This window comes from Psammomys obesus, unplaced genomic scaffold (genome assembly GCF_907164565.1).
Source record: "Psammomys obesus unplaced genomic scaffold, mPsaObe1.curated_primary_1811, whole genome shotgun sequence".
Classification (NCBI taxonomy): Eukaryota; Metazoa; Chordata; class Mammalia; order Rodentia; family Muridae; genus Psammomys; species Psammomys obesus.
In genome coordinates, this window is record NW_026592548.1 from 8,343,081 (window position 1) to 8,353,509 (window position 10,429).

General features: G+C 43.9%; 1 protein-coding gene across 2 annotated transcripts in view; it reads left to right on the plus strand.

The window, feature by feature from the left end:
* Positions 1-9,911, plus strand: part of Gipc2 (GIPC PDZ domain containing family member 2) — a 60,298-nt gene extending 50,387 nt beyond the window's left edge. For both annotated transcript variants that reach the window (XM_055614382.1, XM_055614383.1), the window contains 2 exons: positions 470-551; positions 9,443-9,911. In XM_055614382.1, the coding sequence (XP_055470357.1) occupies positions 470-551; positions 9,443-9,591 (231 nt within the window). In that variant the 3' untranslated portion in view covers positions 9,592-9,911. The remainder of the gene's footprint in view (positions 1-469; positions 552-9,442) is intronic.
* Positions 9,912-10,429: the final 518 nt, after the last annotated feature.

The following is a 10,429-nucleotide window of genomic DNA, read 5'->3' on the forward strand; positions in this document are numbered from 1 at the left end:
TTCTTTCTTTCTTTCTTTCTTTCTTTCTTTCTTTCTTTCTTTCTTTCCTTCCTTCCTTCCTTCCTTCCTTCCTTCCTTCCTTCCTTCCTTCCTTCCTTCCTTCCTTCTTTCTTTCTTTCTTTCTTTCTTTCTTTCTTTCTTTCTTTCTTTCTTTCTTTCTTTCTTTCTTCCCTCTCTCCCTCCCTCCCTCCCTCCTTCCTTTCTTCCTTTCTCTCTCTCTTTCTTTTTCTCTTTCTTCTTCTTCTCCTCTTCCCCTCATCCTTGTCTTCTTCTATCCACAATATTTAATGCTGACACTATAACTAAGTATTTACTATATTGATTTATGTTAATCTGTAAGGTTGTAAGATATAGTCCAGATATATCCACTAAAATTAGCTAATGGACCAGCTATTTCCTGCTGTGTGTGCCCTGATCATCAAGACATTTTATTTTGTAACTGCAATATCTGGTCTATCTCTTTTCACAGCCCTCTGAAGCCAAAGCAAAGGCAATTGAAAAGGTTGATGATCTCCTTGAACTGTACATGGGAATTCGAGATATTGACTTAGGTAAGACTATACTGTGTAAATTCTGTGCTGTTTACAAATGATGCCCAATTATACTTTTCAAGATAAAAAGTACTTGTGGAGTACAAGAACATGAAATCAGTAAACAATAATCATCTACTCAGTTACTTGTTGTGCTGTATTAGTGCTAAGCCAACTTTTAAAATTTTAGCCATACTGGGTGTAGTGGTCTGTGCCTTTCATTCCAGCACTTGGGAGGCAGACACAGGTGGATCTCTGTGAGTTCAAGGACAGCTTGATCTACAGAGTGAGTTCCAGAACAGTCAGATCTACATAATAGAGAGAAACCCTATCTCAAAAAAAACTCCAAGAAATTTAGTTACTTTTTAACCTAGACACTGTGAATAACAATACCACATTTACCATGCTCTGTGGGTTAAAATATACATGAAAATACATAGATAAATGATGCATATAGAAAGTTTTCTTATCTGGCATGCCACATTGTGCACTATGATATTGAAGTTGTATGTCATTTAATAGGATTCCTGGAATAGGAAAAACAAGACACAGAACTCCTGAATAAGTTGGCTTGACACTGGGATTTCTGGGCAATTTCTTACATTACTATTAATGTGTCAAGCTCTTGATTTATCAACTAAAACTTTGCCAATAGCAAGTATTGCAAAACAAAACTAAAGCAAAGAACCCCAATTCCAACTGTATTTAAGGAAGAAGTAAAAAAATGAGAGAAATTTATGGGTTTTATAACCAAAACGTCCAGAATGGACCTTGTCTTCAAACCTGGCTAGCTCTGGGGCCCGGAGAGATGGCTCAGAAGATAAGAGCACCTTTCCCTGTTGCTGCGGAGGGTCTGGGTACAGCTCCCAGCACTCACGCGGGAGCGCACAACCACCGGCAGCTCCAGCTCCAGGGGTTCTGGTGCCATCTCCTGGCCTCTGTGGGCACTGCACACACGTGGCGCCCCTACCTCTGGGCAGCGAAAGCACTCCTACAAAAAAGAACCCAGGATGGGCGACTCCAGGATAAGATGGATAAGATGGTGTGTGAGCAGCTCCCCTGTGTGCTGGGAAGAGTTGGGACAACAAAGAACAAACTGTCACCAGGAGGGGAAGAATAGAGAAACACTGGAAATCCATAAAGGGGGAGAGAGGACACCTGAACAGAATGGGAACACTGAAAGGTACCTCAGGAAAAACAAAAGCCACAGTCTTAAAGCTTGTGTGGTTCCTGGTAGTGGGGTAAAGGAGCAGAAGCCTCATGCCAAGGGTAAGGCAAGAACAGGAAATGCCTGCGGCCCTTGCTAGCCCAGATACAGCTGGGGTGCTCGATGTGACAGTGGTTCCTCAGGATGACATGTCAGCACTTGTAGAGGAGGGCCACTGGGTCACTCCCCACATCTCAAAGGGCTGTGCCTGGGTGCCATTGCTCCAAGAGGTGCTTGCTCAAAACTGAGCCCCCTGAGCTCTGAGAACAAAGAGCCATCCCAAGTCAGGGTTAGCAATTACAAAACGTTAACATGGAAATGGCAGGTTCAGCAGAAAGGAGCTGACATGGAATTGCTCCTCCGAAAATACTTTGTTAAAAGATGAGAGGATTGCAGGCAGGCCTTCAGGTCCAGAGAGGAGCCGTTAGGAGAGATGGCTGATGGTTGGTGCATTTCACGATGGGGACGTGCAGGAAGGAGGCTTGATCTCCTCAGAGTAAATGTTTTTTGTTTTGTCTGTGTGTGTGAGTGTGTGTGTGTGTGTGTATGTGAGAGAGAGAGAGAGAGACAGGCAGACAGAGACAGACTGATATACACATATAGAGACAGACACAGAGAGAGAGAGAGAGACAGGCAGACAGAGACAGACCGATATACACATATAGAGACAGACACACAGAGAGAGAGAGACAGACACACACACACACACAAACACACACAGATGCATAGCTTTGCAGCGGTGTGGTGGGAAGTTTCACACATGTGACCTAACCTGGCCTCACCTGCTTAACTCCTGTCCTGGAGAGGGGCAGTAGTTAGGACTGTTCAATAACATATGGAAAGCTCCTTCATGACTGTCTACATCCCTTTCCATTATTAGTGTCACAAACCCTACTGTTACACAATGTGTAGAAGAACATAACCGTATCTGATTTTTTATGGATCAGTCACTTTAGTTACATAACAGCAACATGAGGAGTTACTAAGCAAACGTGTGAAAATGCCACGTTAAGTTAATAATTTAAAAACAGAATTGTTCTATACAGTCTACAAAAAGTTTGTACATGAATGTTGAAAGCAGCTCCAATTTTTGTGTGTAATCTTTTGAGTTTGACATTTGCGTTTTAGTTTAAACTGATTACAGTTTAAAAAATAAAGTTTGTTTCTATTAAAAAAAAAAAAAAGAACACAGACAAGCAGTTACAGCGGATGGATGGGCCGGCCATCCCTTCCTCCAGACTGAGGCTCTGTCTCAGCGGGTGCTTGTTCTTGGTTCTCAGGGGTTGGCTGCAGCAGGGTGGGGCCTGATCTCCTACAGGCTTCTGCATCTAGTCACTGAAAGCAGTAGGCCCTTGCTCTAATGGTCAGGGAGCTAGAAACCAACCTACTACAGGCCCTGCCTGACACAGCCAGAGGAGACTGTGTGTCTCAGGAGACACAGAGCCCGGGAGGACGGCAGTGGAGCATACAGTGAGCGTGGTCTCACCCTCAGTGTCTGGAGCTGGCCTCATTATCTGGGAACCCTGAACCTGGATCAACCCAGGGCCACCTGTGGCTGCCACAGGGGCTGAGACCTCTGCGGTCCGAGACACTTGGCACCTGCAGCCTCCTTCCCCTTCAGGGCGTTTAAGGCCTAGAAGGTTTAAAAGTTCAGAGACAGGTCTGCCCACACAGATCTGAGCTGTGTTTACTTCTCTCACTCTTGACACACTGGGGAGACAGTTCCTCAGTGTGAGCGGAGAGGTTTGGGAGGCACAGGGGACCCTGCCTACCCCCACAGAACACAGAGCTAGATGGAGTTAGCAGAAGCCCCTCACGTGCAAAGAAGCCACGGAAGGGAAGGAAGGCAGTGAGGGGCACAGCTGACATGCGACCCGCAGCACACAAGTGGCAGACACTGTAGGAAAGACAAGCCTCTGCAAGGCCAGCTGCTGGCCTGACAGGCCCCGGCTTGTCCTGGTCTTAAAGGACCTATAGCCGCTCTGACACCAACCTGCTTTTCTATCCCTAGTTTTTATCCATTTTTTCTTTTCATTATGCTTTCAGTATAACATTACTTTACCTTATTTCTAAAAGCTTTTATGTTTATATTATTTCTATGGTTTTGCTTATGTGTGTTTTTTTTAAATTATTGGGTAATCTCCTTTTGACTTTTGTTTTCTGTTATAAAAGTTTTCTTTCAACTTTCCCTGTAACCTTACTGTTCATTGTTTCCTCAACCTTGTGCCTCTTCTGGCTTCTCCCTCCCCTCCACCCTTGTATTTTCTCATTCTTGTCTCTACACTCACTTTGGGTAATTTAAACCTCATCTTGCAGTCTACTTGGCCCGTTTCAGTTTTCTGGTAATTGCTGCCATCTTGCTAGGTTTTAATCTACGTGCATCACTGTATCTCACTCGCTGGGTTTGCAGCTGTGGCTGTTTCAGGAACTTGTTGGAGGTTCTGGAACTGAACCTTAAGAGCAGGCTGCTCACTAGGCCGGATAAAATGGATGAGGCATACAACCAACAAATGCACACCCCTCAGCACAGAAACACCAGAAACCCAAAAGCCCAGACGGTGAGACTCTCAGCCAGCCAAAAGCCCAGACTCTCAGCCAGCCAAAAGCCCAGACTCTCAGCCAGCCAAAAGAGCTAGATCTCCAACAGCCGCACTAGAGGTGAGTCAGAGGGTGAAGTGCCAGATAAAGGCTTTAAGAGCTTGCGTGTAAAGATGGACTGGGACTTCACACAAGATGCATGAAAGCAGATAAATGAAGTAAGAAAACCAATCTTGAGTGCAGAAAAGAAGGTCAGTAAGATGGAAGAGAAATTCAGCAAGAAAATTGAAGTTTTGGAAAAAGAAAGGTTCCAGGTGCTCTGGTGCACGATTCTAATCCCTGCCCTCAGGAGGCGGAGGCAGGGGGATCCCAGTGAGTTCCAGGACAGCCAGGACTGCATAGTGAGATCCAGGATCAGAGACCAGACCAAACAAAGAAACAGAAAGAAATACTGGAAATGAAAACTTCAATGAATCAAAAACAAAACCAAACCTGAATAAAGCCACAGCGGACAGCATCACCAACAAACTAAATGAAACAGAAAAAGAATGTCGAGATCAGACTAGGTTGACACGGCTGGCCTAGTGCCAGGGGATCTGGCACCCTCTTCTGGGTCTGTGGGGACTGCACCCTCACATATTCAGATAAATAGAGGTAAAACCAACCTGGTATGTATGGAATCCTGAAGAGGCATGGTAGCTCCTGGAACTGAAATTACAGGTCGTTGGGAGTTGTGGGTGCTGGGAATTGAACCTGAGTGCTCTGAACCGTTGAGCCGTCTCTCCAGCCATGGCCCCTCCCCCAGTAAAACAAATCTTTAAACAATTATTTTACTTAAGTGTGTGTTTTGCCCGTGTATATATTATGTGCACCGTGTGTATTTTCGGTACCTTCAGAGGTCACAGGAGGGCGTCGGATCCCCTGGAATGGGTGATTCTGAGCCACTGTCTGAAGGCTGGGACCAGAACCTGTGTCCTCTGCAAGAACAAGTGTTGGAAATACATGAGCCGTCTCTCAAGTCCTAAAAATTAAATCTTTTTTTTTTTTTTTTTTTTTGAGATAGGGTTTCTCTATGTAGCCCTGGCTGTCCTAGACTGGCTTTGTAGACCAGGCTGGCCTTGAACCCACAGCTATCCGCTTGCCTCTGTCTCCCTGAGTGCTGGGATCAAAGGTGTGGGCCACGACACCAGGCTTAAAAATTAAATTAAAAAAAATACAAATATAGTACAGCAGAGTGTTGGATAACAGTGCAGATGATTATAAATAAATTTAAGATATAAGTCTTTAAAGATTAATTTTCTGGGTTGATGAGATGGCCCATCAGGTAAAGGCACTGTCACTAAGCCTGGTGAACACACACACACACACACACACACACACACACACACAATGAAGAAATAAATGTAATTAAAAAATTAAAAAAAAAAGAATGAATTTTCTCTTGTGCTCAGATTTAAACCATTAAATATTCATGGAAATCACTCAGTGGTCCCTTGTCAGTTTAATTAAATATCTGCAGCACATTCCTTTGATTGACACAAATCCATCAGTAACAGGATCTGTCACTCAGGCAAAGTGTAAGGAAGGCAAGTATTTGAAGAATGTCAGCCACTGCTAAATTAGGAATTTTTGTTTTCAGACATGGTTAGCATGAAATATACTTCAGAAATGTGAGCCTAATTTAGCAGACAAATGAATACCTTAATTCTCTGCATTCCCAGTAGTTCTTGGGTTCCCAGAAACTTTCTTTCTTTCCTTCCTTCCTTCTGCCTGTGAAATGTATTATAGCCCATGGGCCACAGGTTAGATACAAATGCAAATTTGTAACTTCACAAACTTAGAATGATCTTATAACCACATACTGGGAACTAGTAATTACTCTGATGTCCCTCCACCCAGTGTCAGGAACATGGAAATGCACTTAACACGGGTGTAATCTTTTCCTCCCCTCTGCTCACTAGCAGCTTGGGTAAAGCTTAACTCTCCTAGCCAGGTTACCTCCCCTAGAGGAACAGCGAGGCTGTTATACCTCCCAAGAGCTGTGTTTCAGTGCCACCCTGCCACCCAGCTTCAAATGACTGTAGAAAGTTGTAAAGTAAGCTGTGAGGTGTGATTTTTTTAACCGGCCAAGCTATCCTGCTACCATGAGATGTTATCTGTAAGGAAAGATCTGGAAGCTCTTGAGTTCCCTGGACTGATCTAACATCATCCTGCGTTCCTTCTGGAAGCTCTAAGACAGCAGTTACCTGCCTATGGGCCTACAGCGTTTTCCATACTGACTTAGGATTTTAGAACTAATTTTTAGCAGTTTCAGAATTTAAAAATTTATTCTATTATTCCAGAAATATGTGGGAAGGCAATTCAAACGGTGGTTTTTAAGTTGTTTCCCCACGGTTCCTTTTATATGATGCTTCACTGTGAGAGACATATTTCTTCCTTAGGCTCCCTGCGCTGGTCAGGGAGGCAGTGTGCACTGTGACAGGCTCCTCCTAAGTTGAGGTCAGTGGGATCTGGAGTAGTTTTTATTAAACATGCTCTGCAGGGCGGGAGGCGTGGCCTGTCAGGTAAGAGCTCTGGCTGCTCTTCCGAGAACCTGCCCGAGTGGCAGCTCTCCATATCTGTAACACCCAGTCCCAGGGGATGCACCGCCCTCTTCCGGCCTCCATAGGCACTGCACATACAGGGTGCACAGACACACATGCAGGCGGCGCACACACACACACACACCAGATAAATAAAATATTCTTAAAAATATGCATTGTAGGGCTGAGGGTAGAGCATCTTCTTGGCATCCAGAGCTTGGATCTCAGCACCACACACACAGACACACAGACACACACACACACACCACATATACACATGCACACATAGACATATATACACACACACACACTCATGTACATATACACATACAATAAGGATTTTAAGTAATAGGTTAATTTTTTTATTTTTCATCTTTCTCTCTTATTTTAAAGATTTATTTATTATTCCTACCGTATTCTGCCTGCAGGCCGGTAAAGTGCACCTGCTTTTGTTATAGATGGTTATGAGCCACTCTGTGGTTGCTGGGGATTGAACTCAGGACCTTTGAAAGAGCAGGCAGTTCTCTTAACCTCTGAGCCATCTCTCCAGGCCAATAGGTTAATTTTTATACCTAAAAGTTGTTCAAATATTTACAAGCGCAATGGAAACCATTTGCCGGTCCAAATTTTGTGGTGAGAGGAGCATAAAAGTATTCTTTGAGTGGCCACAAGAGGTCAGCACTTCGCTGTTTTTTTTTTTTTTTTTTTTTTAATCCTCTTTCTTGTCAGCGTTTGTGACTGCCCCAGGAAAAGTGTGGGTGGACTCTGTGGGCTTCTAGTTCCTGGGGAAAGTCCTTTGGGAATGTGTCCTTACGACGCCGTTTCCCAGACATAGAACATAGGGCTTAAGTAATTTCCTATGGAAGGCAGACCATAGCAGCGTGATTTTCTATCCTACACCAGAAGGTGCTCAAGGAAGACGCCGTAAGACTCAAACTGCTGTGTGGCACGCTGTAAGCTGTTCCCTTGGTGAGGAGAGCATATGGTTCATTGAGTCAGGGGTGGGGGCGTGGAGGGGAGAGGCAGAGAGTGACTGTGGGGGACGAGCTGTGGTGTGCGCTAACTTTCCTCGTTAGCCGTGGGGTTTTCACAGCATGTCTTCACCCATCTGAAAGGCAGAGGGTTGCAGAGGACTCAGAAAGCACTTCCCGTAGAAGCACAGGCTGGATCCACACAGCCCAGGTGAAAATGCTAGATGTGGTGGTGTGTGCATTAAAACCCAGTGCTGGGGAGTGGGGACACTTCCACTTCCCATGGCCCCTGAGTGAGGATTGAGCTTCTCACCCAGGGTCCTTCTTGCGTAGCTTCCTTAGCTGTACAGATTTCAGCATAGTTATCCTATCTTATAAGTCTATATAAGTGAGTATATACTGTGTGTGTCTTTCTGCTTCTGGGATACCTCACTCAGAATGATCTTTTCTAGTTCTATCCATTTGCCTGCAAATTTCATGATTTCCTTGTTTTTAATTGCTGAGTAGTATTCCATTGTGTAAATGTACCACAGTTTCTTTATTTATTCTTCGGTTGAGGGACATGTAAGTTGTTTCCAGATTCTGACTATTATGAATAAATAAAGATTTAAGCTGCTATGAACATGGCTGAGCAGATGTCCTTATTGTGTACTTGAGCGTTTTTTGGGTATATGCTTAGGAGTGGTATAGCTGGATCTTGAGGAAGCGCTATTCCTAATTTTCTGAGAAAAGCACCAGATTGATTTCCAAAGTGGTTGTACCAGTTTACATTTCCACCAGCAGTGGAGGAGGGTTCCCCTTTCTCCACATCCTCTCCAGCATGTGTTGTCACTTGAATTTTTGATCTTAGCTATTCTGGTGGATGTGAGGTAAAATCTCAGGGTCGTTTTGATTTGCATCTCTCTGATGGCTAAGGACGTTGAACATTTCTTTAACATTTCTTGAATATTTCCTCTGTTGAGAATTCTCTCTTTAGCTCTGTACCTAGACCCCCCTGCTCAGATATAGCCCATGGTAGCTCAGTCACCATGGGGATTTCCTAGTAAGGGGAGCAGGGGTAGTCTCTGGCATGAACTTGGTTGCCTGCTCTTTGATCACCTGCTGCTGTCCAGGTGACCTTACCAAGCCACAGAAAAAGAGGATCCAGACAGTCCTGATGAGACCTGTTAGGCTAGGGCCAGATAGTGGACTAGAGGAGAGGAACATGGTGAGAGTGGGACTGAGAGGAGATGAGGGAGGGGGCTGCAACTGGGATACAAAGAGAATAAGTTGTAATAATAAAATACTACTACTACTATTATTAAAAACAACAACAAAAAGAAAAAAAGAGGTGGATGACATTTCAGGCTGCACTCTGGCCTCTGTCTGCGCATGCACAGAGCCCATACCATACACAACAAAACAAAACAACCTAAAGCAAGTGCAGAGACCCCCCAAGTGATAGGCTCTCAGGTTGGGACAAGTGCTAACATTCATATCGACACAGTGGGCAGGTCACTGAAATGGTGGAAGTGTGTGTGTTACTTTGGGGTAAGTCATTGTTCTAGTAACCTTTTTATCAGTTGTCTGATGCTAATTCACGGCTCATTAACTTTTAAAAATGATTGTTGACAGCTACAACCATGTTTGAAGCTGGAAAAGACAAGAGAAACCCAGACGAATTTGCTGTGGCCCTCGATGAGACGCTGGGAGACTTTGCCTTTCCTGATGAGTTTATGTTCGATGTGTGGGGAGCCGTGAATGACGTGAAACAAAGCAGATGACGTGTGGGCAAGCTTGCTGCAGAAATGACCTGAGTCCGCTTGAAGGCAGCCCTCTCAAGACCCTTAGATACCTTTACGAACTCTGCTTTAGCGTCATGTGTATGAGATACAGTCTTTGAAATGTAATTTGGATTCATGGATAATGTTTAATATATATAAATCCTATGTAGTATGCTTAAGATAAATTAATTAAAGTGTAATCCATTTCAGTGTTTGTTCAAAAGCTTTTAGATTTTTTAAAGGAGAATGTCTATATGGGTGATTTTGTTTGCTGTTGACATTCAGGCCTCACATTCCACATAAAATACTTGACTACGACAGCTTTGTGGGTTTTTTCTTCAATACCTTTTAACAATTGTGCATTCCCTGTTACATATATGTGCTTGTCTGTATGTGTACGCTGTGCATGCAGTGCTTAAGGAGCCAAGAGAGGGTGTCCTTACCTGTCTATAACTCTCCAACTGGAGTTACACACAGTTGTGAGCTGCCATGTGGGTGCTAGGGACCAAACCTGGGTCGTCTGTGAAAGCAGCCAGTGTTCTCAAGTGCTGAGCCATCTCTCCAATCCCCTTTCCTCCAAACCTTAATATGATGGGAATTAGGATCAGAGTCTGGCTTACCTCATGACATCTCACCTTTGTTGTATTATCTTGAACAGGGTACATTTAGAAATGAAATGCAGGTGATGTCTGCCATAGGGCTAGAAGCTTGGTGTTTGTTTTTAAATGAACAAGAGCAGGGAGGAAAGTCTGCCTAATTGTTTCCTGGGACATTTGTTGTAAAACAAAGGCTGTATGTATATATATATATATATATATATATATATATATATATATAT